Source organism: Agelaius phoeniceus, chromosome 4 (genome assembly GCF_051311805.1).
Source record: "Agelaius phoeniceus isolate bAgePho1 chromosome 4, bAgePho1.hap1, whole genome shotgun sequence".
Taxonomy (NCBI): Eukaryota; Metazoa; Chordata; class Aves; order Passeriformes; family Icteridae; genus Agelaius; species Agelaius phoeniceus.
In genome coordinates this window covers 59,502,822-59,528,212 of record NC_135268.1, presented here as the reverse complement: position 1 = coordinate 59,528,212, position 25,391 = coordinate 59,502,822, and the positions used below count along the sequence as shown (strand labels likewise).

Genomic DNA, 25,391 nt, shown 5'->3' with positions numbered 1-25,391 from the left:
TTAGAATTCTTTCCATTTTAGTGATTTAAGAAAATAACATTTAAATAAGTGACATGTTGATTTTTTTTCTTTCAAATCTATCACACTGAATGTTGATGGAAAAATAAATCAGTATAATCAAAGTTTGAGCAACATCTTGGTCTTTTAATTTCAAAACTTACCTCTGGTATATTTGAAGATTTCATTTTGGTGTATTAGGAAGCTTTTGGTTATTTCAGTCACAAACAATCCAGAGTTACCTTTTATTCTGTATTTTTTACAAGAATTATGATTTTGCAAGTAATTCCTTTACAAAGTAAGAAACAATATATCATTTTGTTTTCCTTTGTAGGGGAAAGAATGGTTTGGTGATGATGGCAAAATCTTAGCATTGCCTAATCCAATTAAACAGTCTTGTACTAGGCCTCCAGTATCCTCACTGGAAGAAGGCATTGCACCAGAACTTGAAACAGTGTATAGAAAGGTAAGCATATTTCATATATGAGATTGCTGAGACTCAGTGTCCCAGTTCTTCTGCACCAGAAATCCTGAAGGGTTTTGTGCTAAGAACCATGACTGTTGATAAGTTTCTGTGATTTCATATCTGTTCTTTAAGTCAGTTCTACTTTATTAAGTATATATCTGTTTTTTCCTTTAAAAATGCTACAAAAGGATCAAGAGTTTAGGAGTGCTGGTTGAAGTAGTAAAGTGTCAGCTCATGACAAACACCTTAAAATATGTGAGCCACTGAGATCATTGGGAGGCTCCCTTGGATATTCTCATGCCAAAGTAGAGTAGTTCCTATATTAGTGTATATATAGAGTTTGCTCATGTAGACAGTGACTAATTTTGAGTTATGTAACATCAATTCAGATATTTTGGGGAGGTTGTGGAGTTTTTTCTTTGTTGTTTTTCATGCTTGTTTTGTTTTGTTTGCAGGGGTTTTTGTGGTTGTTTTTTTCCAGTCACAGCATTCCTGCCCTGGCAAACAGCAGTCTCAATGTGCAATCAGTACAAATCAAAATAAGTTGCAATTAAAACCATTCAGCAATCTTGAAGGAAGCTTTATTTCTTCTGCTTGCTAGAACTCTATTACCCTTTGGAAAGTTGACTTTTAATAAAATAGAGTGCTCATTTGGGACACATAAGTGATTCTGACTGTTGTTGTTGATAGAGATTTAAATGTGGCCCTTCAGTTGATGCTGGTGATAAATATGCAACCCACAGGCTGCATCCAGTAGCACTGATCTGTGCAGGGTGCTTCTGCAGGCAGGAAAAATTTCCTGTTTAGATCATGTAAAGATAGGCCAAAGGAGCTCATGTTTCAGGAACACCATGTTGACATGAACAGTGACATAGAAATATCTAAGTCACAGTGGTAAGACACTGAGCTTAAGGGTCCTTTATGGGCAGAAAAATAGTTAAAGCATAAAGAATTCAAAGTTGTAATTTTTGTGACACATGGTATCTTTTGATGATAAACTGAATGTGGAAGGGTCAGGTGGACTCCAGGGTGTTTCATGGCCATTTATATCAGTCCTATAAAAGAGCTAAATAAGTCCTATGCAACAGCTAAATTTCCCTCCAAATCCTTCTTTTTCCTGTTCTCAGGAAGGGACTACAACAAACACCACATAACTAACAATCTTTTACAGCACCTTAATACCTCTGGTGCATGTCTTCTGGAGGATCCTAATGAGGGAGCAGGACTAGTCAGGCTGGAAGCAGTGTTAATTCTCTTCTGATTTTGTTAACTTGAGGATGTAAGGCATGGATGTCTTTCTGTCCAGTGGATTGAAGTAGTTTTTTTAAGCTTTGTTGCTGAAAACTTTCATTTGCCTTTGTTGGTCTGAATTTCCCTGGTGTTTGAATTGGGAAACAATATATAAAATATTAGGAAATATAATATATTTCCTAATCTTACAATTTACAAGGAGAGCTCCTTGTCTTCCTGATCTACAAGGAGAGCTATTCTGAGAGCTGGGCTCTATCCTAGAGCTCACTTCTAAGAGGAAACAAAACAATACTAAACAAATGTGTCAAAAGAGAACTAGCAGGCTCTGCTTTTTCTAATCCAGTGTCATTTTCTTCATTGCTCAGCAAAACCTTCAGTAGAGGAAGATGACTTCTTATGTCAGCCTCATGTGGGCTATAAAAATTCTGTTGTGTAGAATATCCATGGTGGTTTTGTACCACTCACTTGTCAATAAAGCAAGAGGTTAACACAGTTTAGGACGCAGCATTTAAATGTAGGTAATGCTAAATGGGTCATTTTCTGACAAAGAAAATCCTTGAAAGATACTGTTGTAAGAATCTGTAATTCCAATTTATCCTTTTTTTTCTTTCAGGCAATAAAAATGACATCTACCAATCAGTATTTTGTTGGACCTGGAGATTTTCAGGGAATGTTTCAATTGGATATTGATATTTCTGGGCTGATATTCACCCATCATCCCTGTTTTAGCCGTGAGCATGTGTTGGCAGCTAAACTGGCTCAGTTATATGATCAGTATTTAGCAAGAAAACAGAAGAATCTTACCAAACTTCTCACAGACAAGGTATTTCTGCTCTGTCTCCATACTTTGTTGAGACAATGACATGACAGTTTAAGGTAAAAGCCAAACTCGTCAGAAGTTAAAACCCTAAATATTTGACTGAGTTGCTGTGTGTTCAGTGCAGAATTGCATTTTTAAGATTAAGAATTTCTGTGATCTTTGAATTTGAATTAACTCTGAAGTAAAAGGAATACAATAAAATACAATAAAATTTGCATAGTATTCCTTAGAGTACCCAAAATGTTTCCCAGTGAGTGACAGATTAGACATTACAGGATTGTGTACAGCAGCTCTGACAGGGAGACAGCAAAAGACATTATTCAATGATGGAGGGAAGTTAGTGAAGTTTAGTTTCAGTTATCAAATCAAAGTAAAAGGAAGCAGTTTAATTTCACCAGATTGTACAAAAGTGGAACCCATTTCCAGGTATTTGTCTGTGAGAGATGCTGTGTTTTAAATGCACACTGCTGCCACATTTACTGTGGGACTCTTGTGACATGGCAGAACCCAAGGCTGGATGTAAACTCCTCTGTTTCTGGCTCTGTTGCTGCCTTGCTGGGTGAGCTTGACAGGGCTGCTCATCCCCTGTGTACCACCACTCTTCCTCTCTCTGTACATTGGAAGTAATGGCAGTGGTCTTCTCTGGTCTAAGTGTGGCATTGTCAACACAATTCTGATGTCATCAGGGCTCACAAGAACACTTGTCTGTCAAGAATTAGCTGGATTATTAAGTACATATACATTCAGATTTCCATGAACTAAAGGCTGTGATTTTCTACAATAAAGAACTCTTATAAGGGAAGAATAGCCATTGTATACAAGCTCATTTTTATATTAGTGTAATGAGGGTCAGTAGGTGGTGTACAGATATTTCTGAATTTTTATATAAAGCATTTGGTTATAGTTCTAATGATGGACAGACATTTCATACAGTATCTCAAAATAATTCCTTGGTATACTTTGTTCTGTTAGTACTTGCAAAAGATTTGCCTTAGTGCTGTCTGAAACAGAACATTTGGGTTATCCATGTCTTCATTACAGGAACCTATAAAGCCATAGAATCATTAAGGTTGGAAAAGACCTCTAATCAAGTTCAGCCATTAACCCAGCACTTACACCAAATCCAAATCCATCACTAACCCCCAAGTGCCAGTTTGCACATCTTTTAAATACCTCCAGGGATGGTGACTGTCCCTGCACAGCCTGTTCCAGTGCTTGGCAAAGTTTTCAGTGAAGAAATATTTTTCCCAATATTTTTCCTCTTGTCCTGTCACTTGTTTCTTGGCAGGAGAGACCAGCATCTGTCTACAGCCTCCTTTCAGGGATGGTTTAACCTGCAGATGCTCATGGGGGACCCTCATTGTTCTCTACAAGTGCCTGAAAGGAGGCTGTAGCCAGGTGGGGGGGTCAGTCTCTTACCCCAGACAACCAGAAACAAGTCAGGAGGATTGACTGCCCAGAAGCTGGGCCAGGGAAGGTTAAGTTGTACATTTGGAAGAGTTCCTTCATTGAAATGGTGATTAGATATTGGAACGCACTGGCCAGGGAAGAAGTGGAGTCACTATCCCTGGAAATGTTCAAGAAATGACTGGATGTGGCACTTAGTGCTGTGGTTTGTTTATATCTGGGAGGTCTTTTTCAACCTTAATGATTCTGTGATTCTATTCTATGATTCTGGAATTTTCTAATCCACTAAGGGTTACCTTTAGTAGCCCTTCCTAGTCCCAAGAAAGGCTTTTGTGAAACTTGGGGATTTTTGCTGACATGAGGTCTTTTTTCACTTACACCTTTGATTCCTGAGCTTTCAGATGCTCCCTAGATCAGTCTTCCCCTTGATTAGATCTGCTGCAGTGATAAAAGTTAGTAAATCTCCCTCCTTTATCCAGGGATCCTAATGAAAATGTCATGCTGAGGAATCACCTCACAGACATGGCAAAACCCTGTAAATGCAGAATCAGCATAGTTCAGGGTTTTGTGTCATTAGTAATTAGCTCTTTCCCTTCAAAGTGCAGCACACTGCATACCTTGTTAAGCCATCTGTTAATTGCCTTTTTTGTTTGTTCAAGCTGCATGCTCTGAGGAGTGCTGTCCAGTACAGTATGGAAGGTGCTGGTGGTGATGGTGTTCCTGTGGCTCAACAAAGCATACCTGAATACAAAATGGAGATCAGGTGGGTATGAATTCATTGCATTGTTGGCTTTTAAAATTGTAGTCCTTTTTTCCTTTTCAAGTTGGTACAGAATATTATTCATATCAGACTTTTATATTCTACTCTAAATAGCTCTAGAAGAATTTTGAGGATTTAAGAGTTCTCACTGGTAAGTTGCATAAAACATTATGAAGAAAATACAGTTTAGGCTGAAATTTTCATTCAAAAGTGATTTGAATCATAATTTGATTATGTTTATTAATTTCTTAGTAGCTATTTACTGGTATGTTTTGTATAATTAACTTTAATTACAGTTTCAGTAGACTTCAGCTGGATGCACAAAGCTTTTGCAATGCAGTAAGGTAATTTGTTTAACAGACAAAACTCCTAATTTTTTCCGTTCTCTTCCTCATTACACAAATGTTCTTGATTTCCTTCCCATTCTAAGGTATTTTGGCCATGTTTTTGCCATGGGTTAATACAAATAAAGTGGTAGAATTTTATTTTACAAGATCACAGTTATTGTTCTTGGAGAAAAACTGAGTTATAAAAATGTGCTACAGTTTTTGGCTTGGTAGTGACAGTTTGTATTATTTTTGGCAGATGGACAGTGATGAACTGTAAGTGTTAGCAGTATGATAAAAAAGAAGTTATTTTGGATATCCATGCTGAACAGCCTTTTAACTAGCAGATAACAAAAGTCTGAAAGTTTTTCACAATCTAAGAGTAGGCAGTAATGTATTCAGTTAAAGAAACAGAACTATAAAGTGATGTAATGGGTCACATTATACACACACAATATGAAGAGGAAAAATGTTTTTAATAACAATTCTACTTTCAGCCTTGAAATTTACATCTGCTAAACTTATGCATCCACACACTCCTCTTAGACAGAACATAAAGCAGTCTATAATTTATTATTTTATACTGAAGGAAAAATAATTCCTTCAATTGAAAATGGAATAGCTTTTATCAGTATCTTATTAACATATCTTCTAGAGGACAAGGAGCAGGAGGTGTGCAGTTACCATACTGTACCTTGGAGACAGGAGCTCTCACTAGGGAAAGCATGAGAATGGAGATGGGAAGAGTCACTGTGGGAATTAGATTCTTGGGTTTTGACACCTGAGGCTTGCTTGATGGTGAACTCCAGTAAGAAAGAATACATCTTCTGTGTATCTGATGTTTTTTTCTATATCTTAAGTGCTTTAGTTTAGTTTCATGCTATTATGAATCTGGAGAAACTCAGCTGAAATCAGTGAGATCAGTGTTGCTCAAGTAACATGAGATGAGTTTGGCTGGGATTATTCTAGAGCTTTTCATATCTGTAATTCATTTTGGCTACAGCTCTGTTATTGGAAGTTGTTACACATATGAAGCTCAGATGGGCTCAGGAATTTTTGCTGTCATGGTATTCAGTACTAACTTGGACCACTTATGTTGGTAAAATCATCTGACCTGCCTTGTCTCTCTTTTAATATTGCATTTCCCTGATGGTCAATGTAGAACACTCGTGAGAAGTTACAGACATATAGCATGGAAAATAATCTAATTGTTTCCTCCACCCTGCAATAAAGAACAGATATATACCCTTTGCTTTCTGAAGATCAAAGCTATAATTTTCCATTGGCTTGAGGAAGAAATGTCATCTGAATACAGAAAACTTTTGCAGTTAGGAAATTCATCTTCACTTCCTGAAGTAGGAAGCCAACATATGCTGTGGATATTATGATTCAGGTTCTTGTGGGTAATATATTTTAGTAGAGATGATTCTCTGCTGAAAGGTCTTGCTTCCAAATCCCATACATTAGATAAGTGTGGTTACTGATCTCTGTGTTCCTCATGTTTCATCTTCTGGTGTCATCTGGTAGACAAAAAAGAAAAGGTTGCTACATGGTTAAGTGATATGCAAACTGCTAGCTAATGAACTGGACAAGTTATTAATACTGCTTTCTGAAGTCTGCATTTCTTCTTTGTTCATTGTTTTCCCTAAATTGGCTTATGCTGGTAAATGATGTATGATGTCTTTCTTCTCTCAGCTCTAACTCTGTCTCTGTTTTCCACATTCTCTGAATATTACAAGTAGCAATGTATTAGTTTACATTGGGTTTTTTTAATCACAGACTTGGTTTTGTACCAGGATAATAGTGAAACAGCCTGTGCTTGTGCTGTATGGACATTTACATTGGAAGTGTGTGATGGTCATTAAAAGTGCTAATGAATAGCTCTTTTACAAACAAATTAGAAGGTTGAAATGTGAAATATCAATTCTGAGACACAAAAAAGACTGTGTTAATTTTGTTTGTATTAAGAATCCTGTATGTCTGTCAAAGGACTTACTACATTACTTCATCTCTTCAGGTCCTTCTTACTGGAGCTAGAGGCATATGAAGGTTAAAACATCTTTTGTAATGTACACGTGTAATGAAAATTACTTCATAGCAGCAGTGTAGGTTTTCTGGGCTGTTGTTTACATGAATTTACTTTAAAATATTTTTAATTATGTACAGCTGTAATAAGCATTTCCGAAAACTGTGAGATCTCTAAAGAGCAGACTTAATTGAAGTCAGATTGTTCCAAATGAAAGAGACTGGAATATAGGAGGAAATCAAATCCTGTAGTCTTCAAGTCAGGGTTTTATATTCCTTGGATTTAAAGCACCGCAGCCATCAATCAGCCTGAAACCCCTGTCACTTGGCTTTTGGTATCCCAAGTTTTCAATCTGTTCCACTGAGTGAGACAATTTGATTGATCTTGTGCTGTGTATGTGTATTTCTAGACAAACCAGAAGACTTCGTGATGCTGAACAAGAAAAAGACAGAACGTTGCTTAAGACCATTATCAAAGTTTGGAAACAAATTAAATCCCTCCGGGACTTTCAGAAGTTTACTAACACACCCATGAAACTTTATTTGAGGAAGTATGTCTTCATAACACTTTTTGTACTTGATTTGCTAGCAGTGGAGTTGTAAAAGATTAGTTAATTTAGAAACTTAGAATTTTAATATGCAGAAGTAAGACTTTGAGCAGTGCTGGCACTTTGAGCCTGCCACTATTCCTTTTGAGTTTGGGGAAGAGGGAAGGTTTAAATAAGAGCTGTAGTAACTGTAGCAGAAAGGAATGTCCACAGACTAATGAGTAATGAAAGTTACTATCTGGACTTAATGTAATTATCTGCTATCAACACTTAAAGAGTATCTGTGCTAGTCTTTTTGAATAAAGCATACTTTTGATATAATGAAGTTAATTCATGGAGAAGTAGATTTCTGTTATATGTTACAGACTTAATTGTAATGCTTATGTAATTTTATGTAACATGCTGTTACATAAAATTGTTTTGAAGGGAAGAGGTTGATCAGAAATCAGATGAAAAAGCATATGAAGCAGAAATTCAGGCTGAGATAAAGGAATTGCTAGAAGAATGTATGGAAGAATATGAAAAGAAAATGGAGGAGTATAAAACTGAGCTACATGACTGGAAATCTTGGAAGAAGACACAGGTTTGTTTAAATCATTCAATTTCACAGAAAAAAAAATTACTAGTAAATGTGTCAAAATTTTCTCCTAATACAGAAAAAAAATTTCAGAGTTATGTATATGTTTTATGTTCAGATACATTCTGTCTACTTAGAATTTGTTAGTCAGGTAGTTGTTAATTAAAAAATTAGAATGTATTAGGTTTTTGTGAGGCATTGTTTTTCTACTACTGATTTTCAGCACTTCAATTCTTTCTTTCAGTTTGGTAATTTTGCAGCATTCCTGTTAAATTAATTTCTTTCTTGCAAAGAAAAAACATGGATGAACTTTGTGCCTATGAGTGATGAAGCAGAATAATTAAGGGCATTTCTAATGAGCTAGCAGTTGATATCATCTCATGTAAATATATATTTGGGAATGTCTCACTATGTTTAGGAATGTCTGACTGAAAGATTTAATTAATATTCTAGCCTTTCACCTCTACAAAGCTTTATTGCTAACAGTCTGTGCTGTAGGTAAGGTCTCAGTTGTGCTTCAAAGGGATATTGAGAGGTACAGGTGCTGCAGCAACACCCTGCAACAAGATGATCTTTGAAATCAGCTGTGGCAAAATCAGGTTTGCTTTCACAGTTAGGTGGCAGTATACTGGATTCCTTGGGGTGATGGTGATTGTACTTTAATATGATTATTGCCCAGCTTGAACACCCTGGGTTTTTGAATACCAAAGAAAAATAAAGCTTAAGACAATGCTTCAAATACTGTTTTCAAGAATCTAGTGTGTCTGCTGATACTTTTATGGAGAGTCTTTTCATGTACATGCAGCCTCTGGAAGGCATTTAAAATATTTAAGAGGAAGCCAATATGCAGGAATTGGAAATTTCTGTTATCAGAACACAAGTGGGCACATGACTCATTAGCATCATGAAGGTTCACTTGTGGGATAAAATGGATAAGTGTAAACCTTGAAGTGAAGGCAGGTCATCATGAACATTGATCCTAATGCAAACTGTTCATCCATGCCTTCACAAATACCATTGTGGCATCTTTTTATTCTGCTAGTCACAAACTAGCTTGAGACTGAGAGAATTGTGGTTCTTTCCTTTTAGAATGAAATTACCTTTCTTTCTTACCCAGAGGTGCTATATTTTATTTTACTCAAAGTACTTTTTAACTTAATCACTCCTTTTGGTTTCTTACTAGTACAGATCAGATGAATCAAACTAAAGACACATGAATCAAACACTAGAGCTAGGTGGGACTAAATAAATGTAAAAGCAAATACAGGAGCAAGAAGGATAACACAAAATTCTGCAAAGAAAGAATATTTTTTAAGAACAATATGTGAACAAGTTGTTTGGCTTACTATTTTAGTTACTGAGCAGAATCTGTTTGCTCTCCTTCCTCTTCTTTTGCTTATGATGTGTTAAGTTGTGAAGCAGTGCTTCCAAGCAGGCTGTACTTCCAAGAAATCCAGAAGTCTGTGGAGGGAGGAATTGTTTTGCAGCTGTTTAAAGCTGGGCATGCATGTAAACACTGGAGTTTTGTAGTTCAGGAGATGCTGAAAGGCCTGTGCTGTTCTGTTTGTTTATTCTTGTTTGGCACAAGGAAGGGAAAGGATCATTCTGCTCGTGCTAAAGATACTATGCTAAGCCAAAACCACTTGTACTCCAGAGTTTGTGGCACATGTGCATTTGTTTTGTCAGTGTATGTGCAGTCAGTGTATCTCAAACAACTGTGTCTACTGGCTGAGTAAGCTCCCTTCAATCCTAACAGAATGTATGGTAGCTCAGGCAAATGAGAAGACAGCATCTAGCCAGAATGTTCAAGCAACATGCTGATTTTGAAAGTTGGTAGAGAAGATTAAGTAAATGTTTTGCTTGGAGCACATTATTATTTTGAAGCATATGAATGGAATGTATTGCTGAATTCTGAAACTGATGCAGTCCTTTACAATGAGAGAAATCTTTTATGTGTTTGTGTATAATGCTAAAATTATACTGTCATTTTACTGTACATACACCATCTGTGTTTAGCACATGTGAATCAAGAGAACAAGAGAAAAAATTGCAGAGATTGAAACACATTCAGAAAGAATGTTATTGTTTTTATATGCAGAAGTCCAAGAAGAAAAAGAAAAAAGATACTCTTGTAGATGAAGAATCAGAAGATCATGACTTTGGTGAGGAACGTATAAAACCCATCCCACCTAAAATGGCCAATAGCCTGGAAATAGAGCAGCAGGTTAGAGAAAAAGCTGACAGCTGCAGAAGGAAACCTGGAGAGCCTATTCTAGTTCCTGAGCTGACCCTCTCAGGAAGCATAACTCCAACTGAGCAGTGTCCTCGGTAAGATAAATGTGGGCCAGCAAATTACCTTGTTTGTGAATTTCTATAATTTATTAACGGTAAGATAAATGTGGGCCAGCAAATTACCTTATTTGTGAATTTCTATAATTTATTAATTGCTTGTTTATACAACTTCATATGCATGAACTCACCATTCTGTTTAGCCTAGTGATGAAACCTCTGCTTTTAAAGGTGATATAACTTAATTCATTTTCAAGTCACATATAACCTTGTACATAGTGCACTTAAAAAATGCATGTCTGCAGAATCCCTTTGAACCCTCTGCTATTCCTTGAGCATCTGAGAGTGCAGATACAAAGAAGCTGGTCTCACTGCTGGCAGTACCACTCTCACTAGCTAGTCCTTTGCACAGGGTCTGTGCTGTACTCAACAAAGCAAAAAGAAAGAAATTGTGTACTAAACCAGAGATTGCACTGTGGATAAAAGAAATAAATGCACTTGTTTTCTATTACTTTCCATATTTTCACACACAATTTAACATACATCTGCTATATTTCAGTAATTTAAACACTGCTTTGTTTTGTACTTGGTTCACAAATAGCCTCATCAGGGAATGCTGCTTGGCTGTTGTACTCCCAATGACTGAAAACTTCAAAATTTTAACTCAATATCATTTTTGTGCTTTGGAGGAAGAGGGTGGAAGAGAATTTTTTTTCCTAGATAACTTCTTTTATATTGAGTTAGCTTTTGTGGATACAGAATTTGACTTAATCATTTTAAAATCATTTTATATTCGCAAGAAGATAAAACACCTGTTAAGGAAGAATTCTAAAGTCATCCCTCTATAGTGACATTTTTGGAGGAATAACACCTATTTTTAGGTGGGTTCTGTCCCCCCATGAGAAAGCAGATTTTCATTAAAAATGAATAATAAAAATGTTATTAAAAATGATATGATAGCTTGTTTGACATATTTACAGAGCAGAAGTTTTGCGACGAGAGGATGTGAAGAAACGCTCAGCATTTATTAAAGTCCTTTTCAACTCCAAGGAAGTGTCAAGGACTGTTACCCGACCAATAAGTTCCGAGTTTAGAGTTCACTTTGGACAGATTTTCAATTTACAAATAATCAATTGGCCAGAGAGTTTGAAACTACAGGTAGATGTTGATTTATTGCACTAACTTTTAAAGGATGATATAAAATGTAATTAGTCCTGCAGTGCTTGTGTTTTGCTCTGTGATAGTGTCATAAAGACTGAAAAACCTATGAAAGACCTTTTGTAAATCATCAATCTTACCCTCCTTCCTTGCTTCCCCAGTCTTTAACTTTTAACTTTACTGCTATGTTTTTGATGCTTATGCTTTCTAGAAATATATAGAAAAAAGCTATAGTTTGGATGGGAGAAATTAAATAATTGGGACTTGTGATTAAATATGTTAGTGGGTTGGCCTCTTGATTTTGGAAAAACTTATTTGTGTTGCAGATCAAATTGCTAACATGGTCATCTTAAAATGTTATTTTCCACATAGTAAAACCCTCATAATGTTTACTGCAGGGGAATAAGAAAAAAAATAATTTTTAGTAATGTCTATAATTGCACTTGACTTGATCAGTGGTGCAGTTAAATCAAGGTACTACCACCCCCAATTCCAAGTATGAATTAAGAAATGTTTCACATGAGTACTTTTCAGAGTTAATATGAAACAGGATCAGGATCCTACTTCTCCCTTTAGAAGACTCCTCTGGTTAGGTAAAACAGGTAGTTCAGGGAAAGATGTAAAAAACCCTTGTCTGCTTATTTATTTAATGCATAAATTGAAAAGGAGAAGGAAGACCATTTTCCTGGATTCAAAACAATTGAATGGAGAAAGCACTGACATCACTCTGAGCCTGCAGCTGGCTGGGAAAGAGAGGAGCAACCTGCAGTGCTGCCAGAATGGGGACCGTGTGCCACGCCCTGCCTTTCATGTCAAGGGAGAATTAGTCAGGCAGAATCCCTCCAGAATCTTCAGCTGATCCAAGGGAATGTCACAAGCACTTGCATATTGTACAGTGATGCTCTTAAAAGTCTGGATTTGTCACACTTGTCTCAGGTGCATTAGAAAAGTGAAGAAGATGAACTTGTAGGAAGAATTCACATCAAGTTAAGCTGCTGATAGCTGCTGAAATGTCTGCTAATTGGATATTTTAGAAAGTTAATTAATACAGTTGCCTTAAATTATTTATTTCATGCTTAAGCCATAGTAAAACCTTTTCTCTAAGGTGAAACCTTTTCTCTAAGTTGAGATATGTTTTCAGCTTCTCAAGAATGCACATGTAAATTTTTTCTTCTGTCCCCTATCATATATTTTTCCTAGATTTATGAAACTACAGGTATCAGCAGTACCACCTTGTTAGCTGAAGTGTTCTTACCTGTTCCTGAGACTGCAGTTCTGACAGGCAGTGCTCCTCTGGAGGAAATAGAGTTCAGCAGCGATCAGCGTGTGATGCTGGATCATGAAGGAGTTGGGAGTGGTGAGGACTCTTGTTTTCCTTAGCTCAGTGTTTCTTTTTTTGCTGGAACCATGTAGCAGTAAGAGGCTGGAGTAGGTTTCAGAATAAACCCTGCTAACAGCCTTCACAGCTTCTGTAACTGAGTCTTCCATAATTGTCATGATTCTTATTACTGAAGTTTGCTGTGGAATTTTTATCTCTTATTAATTTTAAGCTATGCATAATAAAAATGTGTCTATTTATTATTTGTTGTATTGTATTAGTGGAGCTTTACAAGCTATAGAAGATGTTTGGGATTTTTTGAGCATTTGAGTAATCAGGCCTCTGACACTGCAGAGCAAGCAGATACTAATCATTATAGCTCCAGTGATTTTTATGTTTTAAACCACTGAAAAACTGTCTGTAGAAGTGTATATGCAGAGTAATTTTTTGTCCCCCTATTTACTTTGTTGGCAACCTGCACACACCTTTTCCCTGGGGCTTTAGGCTGAAGATAAAACAAAGGAGAGATAGGAAAAGGGGAAACAAAGAATACGTAGCAGCATATGGAACTTGCAAGTGTGTATAATGAATTTGAACAGCATTGTGAGATGACTGACTTGCATAAATTTGCCATATATAAATACAGATAAAGCTGGAGCAGAATAGATTAAAAAATGAGGAGGAAAAAAATAGGGTAAAAAAATCATTACAGTAAATGTCACTGACTGTGATGACCATATGTACAATTGTGTGTCAAAAGCTTTAGGACTAACTTTTCAGTCATACATAATTCTTTTGACTCTGAATTTCTGTTTTGTTAATATCAGTATGCTGAATCTGAAAAGCACCAGAAATATTAAAAGGTGTGCATCTGTGGAGGAAAAAAATGAGTCTTTGGCATAGCCTTTCCTTCCAGCTCAAATGAAAGGCCTTTTCTGTAGCTGTAATGGAATCTTTCACTCATTATTGTAGAACAGAGTTCTTCCCCACAGCACACAGCAGAATCATGGTTTCACACTAATCTTTTTAGATAAAGGCACAGGTTATTTGACTACTCATTTTCTGGAAGTCTTTTTAAAAATGTTAAGATATTGTGTTTAAATGCATAAATACACTACTTTGGATTTTTCCCCTTTGATAGGTGTGTCCTTTTCATTTGAAGCTGATGGTAGCAACAAAATGACTTTCATGACCTCTGGGAAAGTATCCAGTAGTGTCTCTTGGGCAGTTGGAGAAAAAGGAATCCCCTTAATTCCTCCAGTATCTCAGCAAAACACAGGCATTCCAAGGTAATAAGACAAAATTTTCAGTGATTCATGGGAAACTGATTGTACTAGTATTTAAAAAAATATTTCATAATCAAGACTTCTCATAATCTTTTTCCTCATATTTAGATATTTTACTTTGTGCTGTAACCCTCTGCAGATATCTTAGGGTACATGTATTTGGTAAATGTATTTCACTTAGAAATTATACTTTTTAGCATATTATTTCTAGAAAATTCAAGTTAATTAATTCAATTTTATCATTTTCTAACAGAGAGTGAATATATTGTCAAGGAATCTTCCTGTAATTATTTTGCTAAGAGCAGAAACTCCAGTTCTTTCTTGTCTGAAGTGCATTTGGACAGGCTATGTCTAATTTGCCCTCAGGCTGCAAGTTGGTTATTGTAGATTATTTGTCCATTCTTTTGCTTTTATTTAATTCCATGAAGTCGAAGAGATGATACATAAAGGCTGCTTTTGTAACCTCCTTAGGCACCTTCACTATAAACCCTTAAAAAGTTTTCCCATAGTTGTTAATACTGAGCAAGTATGAATACTTTTTCCAGCTGATTCATTTGTCAGGTTTTTATTTAATTAGAGGCTAGACATTGGCTTCTGTAATCATTCTGTAACTATTGTTAAGCAAGCTGCAGCCATTCAGGTATCTTGCTGATCAACATATCAGTACTTGCTGCCTTCAGTGAAGGCAGAATAGATGAGGTTAAAATGTACAGATGGATTCCCAACAGCTAAATTTAACTCAGGAGACTAATCACTGTAATAAATGGAAAACTGAAGAATTTCAGAAGGAAGTTTTCTGTGAAACACTCTTCTTTGAAACACCTTGTGGAAATGAACATCTCTCTGTGACTTTCCATTGTCTGTTGGGAAGGTCAGTGACAGGATTTTCATGACTAATGTTAGCTTTTGCTGCCCATGAGCCTTTTAGCACAATTGTGATTCAGTTGGCATTTGTTCAAGACTGATGCCCAAAGATAAACTTAATGTTCCTGCTTTATCTGCTGCTCCAATAATTGCTGGATATTTGGCTGATTCTAACCAAGCACAAGACAGACCTGTAAGTTCTAAAGTTTTCTTGAAAATACTCAACTAAGTAGAGATCAAAAACTGAAACTAGCACCCCTAATATGAGAAGGGGCAGCATCCACTCCAGTGGTATTTGGCTAATAAATAACACACATGTCCTGGTGTCTTGGCCTTATGTGTCAAGGTTTGAGTAGCAGTGGGCCTTCAGAGGTGGCTCCTGTGAGAAGATGCAGATGGCAAGCAGGGTACAAAGGGCCTCCAGACCACCCACCATCCTTCCTTGAATACAAGAACGTGAGCAGGAGCACCCAGAGGATAAAGACTTGGGGATGATTCAGGCCCCAGGGTCTATGCAGAAACACAAAGGAGGGGGCAGAGATGAGGGCTACAATGCAGGGCTGAAAGCACCATCCAGGAGGAGAGGTCAGAGACAGGAGCTAAGATACAACACAAGCAAGGACTCTATGTCTGAGAAGTTGTCAAAACTTCCATGTTACCTTTCACAGTGAGAAGCCATTTATCTTCTTACTTGTAGCAACATGGAGTAGCATAGGTATATCAGGAATATATCAAAAAGCACCTTATTAGCTGTATAAAAGTTGTATTCCACCTTTTCCTTCATATTTCCCATTTACTTTGCTTTGTGATTGATCATTCCCTCAGTTCCATAGTTACAACTAAGAACTGTGACCTGGAATTTACTATTCTGGTTGTGGGGAGCTTTTTGGATTTTTCTAAGATTGTTTTAAATGCTTTTTTTATATTGCTAAATCAAACGTGGTTTAGGTGTAAGTTGTGTCAATTCTGTCTTTTTAGTGCTTTAAAAACTATTGATGCTATTGCATCCATTGGGACATCAGGCCTAACTGATATGAAGAAACTAGCTAAGTGGGCAGCTGAAGCAAAACTTGATCCAAATGACCCAAACAATGCAGCTCTGATGCAGCTGATCATGGTAAGTGGTATTTTCAGAGCTGAAGGGCTGCTGGAGTTGTGGGACTCCTGGTCACCAGAACCTCCCCAGGCAATCTTCATGCTTGCCAGGGAGGTAGCAGCATTTGAATTTGTGATGGACATACTTGTGTGAATGTTAAGAAGAAAATATCTACTAAAAATATGATTAATGCATTTAGTAGTGGCTTGTTTACATATTAATGAATATGATTTATTAATCCATTCAGTAGTGGCAAAAAACCGGTGGAAGGGAATGTGCATACAGATCAGTTAATAAATCAAATACAAAATATGGCTTTTGAGTTTGTTGTTTCCTTAAAGTACAAGGGAATTTCCAATGTACTTGTGTGGTACTAGATAAGAAGCTGCTCATTAATGAGGATTGCACAGAGATCTCGGGTGTTGTAGAGGCTTCAGCTTTTCTAAACAACAAATTGAGGAGCTGTTTACATAGCTGTTTAATTTACATGGCTGTTTATTTACATAGCTATTTACAAAGCTGAAGTTCTGTAAATGGATCTCCTTTACTGTAGTTTCCTAGGTTACTCTGACATGTTGTAGTTTTCATACTCTCTGATCTTATGTTTATGATACAAGGAAATAGAATTTTATTATATTCTGTTACTTATAATCTCATATGCTTTGCTCAGCAAAACACTGCTATAAAACACTTGGTGTTTGGTCTGTGTGATCCATCTTTATTGCTTTTGCTTAAAATGAACATCTTTGCAATATGCATGTAAAACTTATAAAAGCTATTTTATAGATTTTTGTCACTTTGTATGAAAAAGTTCATATTTTTATTACTAATTTAGACTACTACAAGCGGAGAGGCACACGTTCCTGATTTCTTCAGATTGGAACAGTTGCAGCAAGAATTTAATTTTGTTTCTGATGAGGAGTTTAATAGATCAAAGAGATTCCGACTGTTGCAGCTCAGAAATGAGGAGGTGGCAGAGTTCAGAAACTACAAGCAGGTCCCTTTACATGAACGAGAAATCAGTGAGAAAATCTTCCAGGTAGAATGTTTTCTGAAATACTTCTTTTCTAGTTTAAATGCTTATAATGTTTGACTTGCAGTTAAGTCAAGTGGTTCTTTAAAGAATGTAAAGCTATGCTGGCATGAAAAAAAAAAGAATTTTATTCCTTCAGTCTTTTCTAGTGGTATTTTCATCTAATTAAACTAACTTCCTTCCAAGGCAATATTTCCACAGCCATTCTTTGTTCAGAGTTAAATAAAACAGAAAAACTGCTGTAGGCAAAAATGTTATAAGTTATTAGTTTTTGTTAAAGTTGAGATACTTTTTTAAAAAGTGATTTTAGATATAAAAAGGTAATTCAGAGATAATTCAGGTTTAAGCCTATTAGCTTTTGAGCCCTTTTTTGGTGGGGGGGGACGGGACTGTTAGAAGCAATGACTCTAACAAGAATTAAAACCTTTTTTTGTTTTATTAGAGCCTGTGTTACAGATATTTCTGTTTTAGTACATTGCTCCAATTAGCTTACCTTGCCCTTGCTGTCTGTTAATTACCTTATTGAAATGCAATGTGTGCAATTTTTTTTATTTGGGTTATACTTCAATTATTTTTATCTCAACTCTGTTATTAGTGTTAAGTCATGCATTTTTTTTTTTTTTGTTCTTAGCAATTCATGTAGCTAAGGAACATTTTAGTATGTTCATTGGCTTAGGAGGGTCAGAGTCATCTCAGATTCTGGCAAATGCTGTTTTATCCCTACTTCTAACATAGATTTACTTGAAAAATTCTTTTTTTCCTTTCTATTGGATGATAATATTTTTAAAAGATATTTATTAATTCAGACATATCTCTTTGCAATAAATATTACTGTCTTTTGTAAGTTTAGATTAGTTCTGTATCTTTTATTTAAAGATGTACCACATGTTTGCTGCACCTTTTTAGTCCAGTTCATTTTATGGGCTATTTTCATTCATTTTATGTAATCATTCAAAATTTGAAAACCATAGTTTAAGAATTATTTTGATGGAGGGTTGTTGGTTTTTTCCATTAAGATAAATTGGATAAACCCATGATTGCCCATTCCAAGTTTATTTTATATGCTGTGAACTTCAAAACTAAGTTTCAAGTGATTTGTTCCCAGTTGATTTACTAGCTGTTTGGCAAAAAGGTCTGGAAGTTCGTAGAATCATGGAAATACTATTTGTAAAATATTCTCTGGAGATCATCTGGTCCTGCTTTCCACTGAAGTGGTGGTACTGTTGCCAGCACTAGATGAGGTCAGCTGTTTATTTGTCTAGCCAAGTCTTGAAAACCTCTAAATGGGAGACTCCACTGCCTTTTAGGATAACCTGTTCCAGTGCTTCACTGTCCTTCCAGAGATTGTTCAAAAACAAAGAAAGAAAAAAGTCACGTCCAACCTGAGCCTTCCAGGTTGTGTTTAATGGCTGCTTTCCCTTGTTGTACTGTCTGGAGCTAGAGAGATGATTTTGGCACCCTGTCCTTTTGCCCCTCAAAGAGTTGTGAGCAGATACTGCATTGCTCATTAATCTCTTCCTCACCAGGCTGATGAATTTGAACACCTTGCCCAGTGCAAGAAAGACTCTGAAATACTGGAGTAAGTCCAGTAGAGAGCTACCAGAGTATGTGCGGTGCTGAAGCCATGACCTCCAAGGAGAGGCAGAAAGGACTGAGGTTGTTTTTGCCTAAGCAGGCAAGGCTTGAGAGGGTTTCTTACTGCATCCTTCAGGTACCCAGTGGTGCAGAGAAAACAGAGAGAGACTCATCTTGGAGGTGAGATGATGATAGACACAAGTTACTCCTAGAGACATTGCAGTTAATCATAATAAAAACATTTTTCACAAAGAACATGTTTAAGTTCTTGAACGCATTGTCCATCAAATTTGTAAAACTGCCATCTCTGGAGATACTGAAAATTCAATTTTCCAAGGCCCTGAGCATTCTGATTGGAGTTGTTCTGATTCTGAGAGTTTGGATCAGAATGGCCACCAGAAGTCTCTTCAAATCTACATTTTTCTAAGATTCTGACCTCTTCTTGTAGGTCATGTCCTGTGGGCCTCTTGCTGTGTTAGTAGCCATTCAGTGGATCCCATCCACTGTCTCCACATGCCTCTTGAATTGGCAGCTGCAAACTGGCTGCAGTATTTCAGGCATGCCCCCTGCAGTGTCAGGCTGGAGAGGGTGGCAGTTTCTCTTTGTCCTTATCTATCCTGTGGTTTGCCTTTTGCCAAAAGAACATGTCACTGGTTGGCATTAAACCCACACTTATTTCAATATGGCTGTTATTCTTCTGGTTGATTTCCAGTCTGTGCCAGTGCATGAAATTTCTTGACCCTCAATACAGAATTTTCCCTTTTTATAATTGAGGCTTCAGTTGTCAAAGTTTTAAGTCATAAAGAGCCCTCTGAACTATGGTTCAGTCACTCATATTAATCACTCTTCCTATAATCAAGTATCCTTAGCTAAATTGCTATCAGTGCATTGAGTTTCCTAATCCAGGTCACTTGTGAAGAAACTGAATATAATCAATCCCAGGGGCCCTTCCCTTTGCTTTTTAGAGGACACTAATCAGATGTTGAGCTGTTTGTCCTTCCTGTTAGAGCTCAGACCTGAAGCTTAATTTTACTGAGTACTTTTAGCTGTGGTTCTGAAGCCAGTGTGATTCTCAGATCCTGGCAGAGCCTCTTGACTTGTAAGCTCTGGCTTTTGCTTGAAGGCTGAGTGTTAGCTCTAGCCTTTTCTTAATTTATGAGACACTTTCCTAAACTTGTGAATAGAAGTTGCATCTCTCAGTAGAGCTTTCACTGTAGTCCATCTATCTCTCACAGCCCTGAGAGATATCCCATCAACATACTTCTCCCTAAGAACCAAGTGCAGTTTTACTCACCAAGTGAGTTTTACACCCTATGAAAAGTAATTACTAATTATTTGGAAAGGTATTTACTAGTATTAAAACACAGTTCAGATTTTTGACCATTTTCCAAGAAGACTGCATCATTTCTGCTTGTGAAGGACTCTTCCTGTTAAAGCTGCAATAAGTGAAGCCACTTCCAGTTCAAATGGAATTTCAGTCTATAACAGCAGGTCAAAGTTCAGCTTTCAAAGAAGAGGGGAAATTGTCAAGTTATTCATTGTAATTTAAACCACATGAATCTTGTAACTGAATGGTAGTCTTGTCTCTATTCATGAATGTTTAGCATATATTGTCTACACTAGCATTAAAAATAACTTTACAAACTTCTCACATCTGCTGGAGTTTACTGTGGTCTGTACATTATTATTAATGAAATACTTAGCATTTTTTCTTATATGTGATAGAGTACTGAATATATATTGAAGCACAAACTGTAATAAATATCTTTAGGACTATGAGAAGAGAGTGCAAGAGAGGGATGTGATTGACAGCAAAAACTACCTAGATGCACACAGAGCAGTTGTTGCCAACTATCTGCAGAAGGTAAGATGCTAAATATGTGCTTCACCATATTCCTGTAGGCTGTATGTTGCTTTATTTCCTTGGATACTAAAACCTGGTTCATCTCTAAATGTGACCTACAGACATCTTTAAAATTCCACGTTAGGCCTGAAACTGGTGTAATTGAACCAATGGAGGTCTGTGTTATTTAATGCTATTGAGAATGATGCAATATACAAAATGGCAGGCCATTCTGGATATTTCTGTCAGTTCTGTAAATTCTTCTTTGCTCTAGTTCCCCAGAGTTTTGTACTGTTGAGTCACAGGAATTCAGTGATTTCCTCCTTCCTGTTTTCCTTGTTGTAGGCTGTGATGCTAAGAACTTAATTAGCTCCATGAAAGTGGCCCTAATCACTTCTAATAATCATTTAATGTAATCCACAGTGTCTTGTTCTGCAGCCTGAGGCAGAGGGCGTATCTTCTGTCACATTTACCTTCATTGTGGTATTACAGTAACATATTCCCCTTATATTGATTTAATTAATTTTTCTAGTTTTCATTATATTAAGATGACATTTTCTTTAATCCTTAGGGAAAAAGAAGGTAAACACAAGAAAAGTTTACAATTTTAGACTGGCAAAAAAGCAAGTGTGAAACATGGCTACCAGTTTCTTACCAGTTGTGTAAATATCAAAAAGTGCATCAAATCCTAGCCTGCCAGCAAAACATGAAATATGATGATAAGGTTGAATGAAAGTAGGACAAAATAAATTATTGGTTAGGAAGAATGCTTCATGAAAGAAGCATAGAGAAAAAAGTGTTTGAATCTTCCAGGCAAGTGCCAAAGTCCAGATTCAATGTGAGTATAAAAATTATTTTTGACAAAGCTGTCATGTCTGTGTCAGCCCCATATGTTTTGCATGGCATTGAACATATGGGTTTTGCAGCACACTGAATAGTAATGGAGTAGTACAGAACAGCATTCATCATTGTACCTTTGTTTGTCTCAGATTAAATACAAGTAGCCCTTTTTAAAACAGTACTTGGATACTTTACACTTCTGTAAATTGTCAGATGGGCTAGAAAAATTGATTTCTTGTATCAGAACTGAAATTCAGTTCACTCTGAAATGTGATCTTTATATGTGTATCACTTCTGATGTTGTACTAGCACAGAGTATAAAGCCACGACTAGCATTAGTACTAAGAAAAAAGGACAAAGGCAATATCCTTTCAGACTGCTTCCACATAGTTGTTAGGAGATGAGGGAAGACTTTTATCTCTGTGCTTCACTCTATGACCTCAGCAAAGATATGTAAGGAACTAAGAAATTTAAACATTTATTTGAAATCACAGGATTTTAATACAGGCTTCACCAGTTCTATAGCCCAAAGTATTTCTTTTGATCCACATAACTGGTGCCATAAAGATTTCTCTACAGCCTTTTTTGCAACTTCATTTAGATGTGGAAAATAGATGTCTGTTGGTGTCATTTGTTTTTGTAATTGTTTCTGATGGTGAGCTGTAAGCAGATAAAGACATTATTTTTGATTGTATGTTTTCATATATTCTTCTATCAATCTAGCCAGTCTGTTTCTAGAGAAGCATTTTATTGGTAAAATGAGCTGCTCTTACATTCTAAAGAAATAGCTGGAGGAAAGAAATTTTTCTTTCAACTCTGACCCTCATAAAATTTGGAAAAAATGAAGAATATGTATGTGGATGTTTTAATTATGGATGTTAACAATTAGAATGCAAATATTGGCAGTGGGTTTGGATTAGAAATGCACTTCTGTCCCTTCTCCCTCCCTGTTCACAGGTTCGAGAATCAGTAATCAAGCGATTCCTCATAGCAAAGCACCATTTCATTCTCTCTGACCTTGTCAATGAAGAGGAGATTCCAGGCCTGGGGTAAGAGAGCTATCTTTATTTGTTCCAAATAAAAAAATTAAGGTAAAACCACCTGCTCTTTTTATTTCTATTTTACAAAGTGTGTTGATGTGGCTAACTGATGTGACTTTGTGTTTAGTATAATAGGTTAACTTGCAATCACTGTGTGATTGCACCTCTGCCAGTACAGTTAATTGATAAACAGCTCTGTGTACACCTCTGCCAGTACAGTGTATTGTTAAACAAAGTGTAGTAAAAACTTTTTTAAGAAAAAGTTTGGTTTTGACAGAAATAAAGTGACAGCGTGTAAATAAGATATAACAGGATATGATGCATTTCTGATGAGCTGAGCATAGTCCAGCTGGTGCCAGACTGAATATTTCCAATTTTCAGGCAAGTATCAGAGTTAGTAACTCTATTACTGACTGGTTCTGTAGGTGATACTTCCTTAGAGTCAGTGCCTATGCCCTGTAAATAATGTGCAGTAGATTTTTAACAGTAATTTTCTGTGTTATACTTCACATACATTTCTAATGCTGAATGCTGTCATAATGTGTTTATGTTCAAAAAATATACTGAGTTTGGAAATTACTGCTTTTCTCTTCTAAGATAATTGTTTATTTTATTATTTGAGCACTTTCTTTAGATTTTTGTTTCAAATCACATACCTATCAATTTTAACATATATCAGTCATCCCAGCATAGATGGCTCTTAGTGTTGTTCACTTAAAATCTGTGTAAGTAAACAACTTGCAAAACTTACTTTTTCTTTCATGTAGAAGTGTCTTCTGTTCACTCTAAACACAGCACCCTTATACAGTCTAAGTGTTTTTCAACCAGCTGTATAAATCTAAACAGTCCCATCTGCTGGAGACACAGAGACTTGCTCTCTTACAAAAGACTTCAAGTATGGTATTAGGTGATGCTTTCACATCACAGTAGAGAAACATCTGAACAAGACTACAATTAGCTTTTTGTTGAGAATCAAATGCTTCGTTTATGTTTTCCCATCATGCATCCTATTCATATTCTATTCTATTTGCAAAGATTTATGGTTACTGAATTTAAAATACACCATGGCTTGTTTAATATTCACTTAGTGAGATATTTCAGCAACTCATGATTTTGTGTTATTTTAGCAGTAATTTCTGTGGGGGATATATTTAAGGAAGAAATGCCATTAGCCATCAGTTTTTAAATGTGTTTTTGAATGTCTGCAGTAGATAGCAATGATGTAAACATTACATACATCTGCATAAATGAAACACACATTTTCATTTTATTGTTTTCCTGGTTTTTTTTCCCTTTGCTTCTGCTTTGCCTTTGGTTATAAGTTCTGAGGGTCCAGGGTATGTTGTGGTGTATTGATTCTGCTTCCTCCCTGTAGCCTGTTATTCAGTGTACATAGCTGTGTAGACAGATGCTTTGTCTCTTCTGTACAGTGCTTATCATCATCTGCTAGATCCCTTGTTTATAGCACTGTAGTTTAGATCTGTCTTGAAGTTGTGTAATTGTCTTTTTTGCACCTAGCATAGTTTTGGGATGAAAACCCCAAACAATGAAACTTTTTTGCACATTAAAGTTGTAATTCCTGAAATATAAGACAGAACCGGATTAGTGCAGCACTAACAATTGCAACATTTTGACAATTCAGAGTTTTGTTTGGCACTAGCAGGAGCAAATATTTCCTTTTTGTGTTAGTGCATAATTTTCATGTGTGTCATGGTAACGCTGGAATGTTGGATTCTATGCAAAACTGACTAAATACCTGGTTTATGATTATTAGCATTTTGGGACTTGGCCTCTTTAAACTGGCAGAGCCAAAACGACCATTAAGGCCCAGAAGAAAAGAAAGGAAGAAGGTCACAGCACAGAATTTATCAGATGGAGACATAAAACTGTTAGTGAACATCATCAGAGCCTATGATATTCCAGTGAGAAAACCAGTGATGAGGTATGTCTAAAAGCTTGTTTCCAGTACAGATTCATTTTCTGGCTTCTTCTGTTTTGAGGACAGATGAAGCAACAGATGTTACAATTCAGCCATGTGTGTTGTTTTGATTCTCATGATAAAAACATACATATATACATTTCTCTTTTTACAAATGATGATAAAGGACTGATATTTTGTAAGTTTGTAGATTAATAAAATAATTTTTAGTAGCTGTGAAATTCAAGACACGTTTTACCAGAAACTGTCAGAAAGATCAGTTACAGCTTTGACAGCATTATAACTCTGGTAATGCCAGATGAATTATCCCTTAAGGAAGCCTCTTGATAATTCTCAGGGAAATTTTAATTCATAATATCTTAATTAAATACCAAAACCAAATATTAAAAACCCAGTTCTTCACTGTGGGATACTATTTGTCTCCTGAGTGCAGCATGTTGATCTGCTCCTTGATGAACCATTTAAGTTAATAGACTGAGCCTAATGTGGCTCTAATTCTAAAGGTGACCTTTACACTCAGGCACATTAACACAATGCCTGCACTGCATGATGGTGTGTCATGTAGAGACACTGAACAGTCTGCTTCAGCTCCAGAAGCAATGTATTAATGTAGTGTTCACTCTCTCTCTCTCCCCCACACAAAATTAATACACCTTGCATTTAACTCAGAGGTACTTCCAAGCTGGCCAGTTACAGAATTCAACATTGTCAGCTGTTCTTTCTCTTGCTGTATTAGAGGTTCTGCTGCAATCTGTAAATAGATACAGAGAAAAGCAATTCATTGACAGGAAAAAGAAGATGGAAAATTCATTACCAGAATTACAGAAATAATTAAAACCCTATCCAGTCTTTTTGCATTATATGATATCTTATTTTGAGCTGTTTATATGTGAATAGTTACTCTTTTATGGTCTATAGTGTGGTCTCACCACA

The 25,391-nt window shown here is 36.3% G+C and overlaps 1 protein-coding gene across 2 annotated transcripts in view; it reads left to right on the top strand.

The window, feature by feature from the left end:
• Nucleotides 1-25,391, top strand: part of CC2D2A (coiled-coil and C2 domain containing 2A) — a 52,247-nt gene that overhangs the window by 11,638 nt on the left and 15,218 nt on the right. For both annotated transcript variants that reach the window (XM_054632921.2, XM_077177693.1), the window contains exons 8-21: nt 332-463; nt 2,328-2,537; nt 4,601-4,704; nt 7,463-7,603; nt 8,027-8,183; nt 10,276-10,505; nt 11,447-11,624; nt 12,825-12,981; nt 14,084-14,231; nt 16,071-16,209; nt 17,024-17,227; nt 20,568-20,660; nt 22,437-22,528; nt 24,294-24,461. In XM_054632921.2, coding sequence (XP_054488896.2) covers nt 332-463; nt 2,328-2,537; nt 4,601-4,704; nt 7,463-7,603; nt 8,027-8,183; nt 10,276-10,505; nt 11,447-11,624; nt 12,825-12,981; nt 14,084-14,231; nt 16,071-16,209; nt 17,024-17,227; nt 20,568-20,660; nt 22,437-22,528; nt 24,294-24,461 — 2,153 coding nt within the window. The remainder of the gene's footprint in view (nt 1-331; nt 464-2,327; nt 2,538-4,600; nt 4,705-7,462; nt 7,604-8,026; nt 8,184-10,275; nt 10,506-11,446; nt 11,625-12,824; nt 12,982-14,083; nt 14,232-16,070; nt 16,210-17,023; nt 17,228-20,567; nt 20,661-22,436; nt 22,529-24,293; nt 24,462-25,391) is intronic.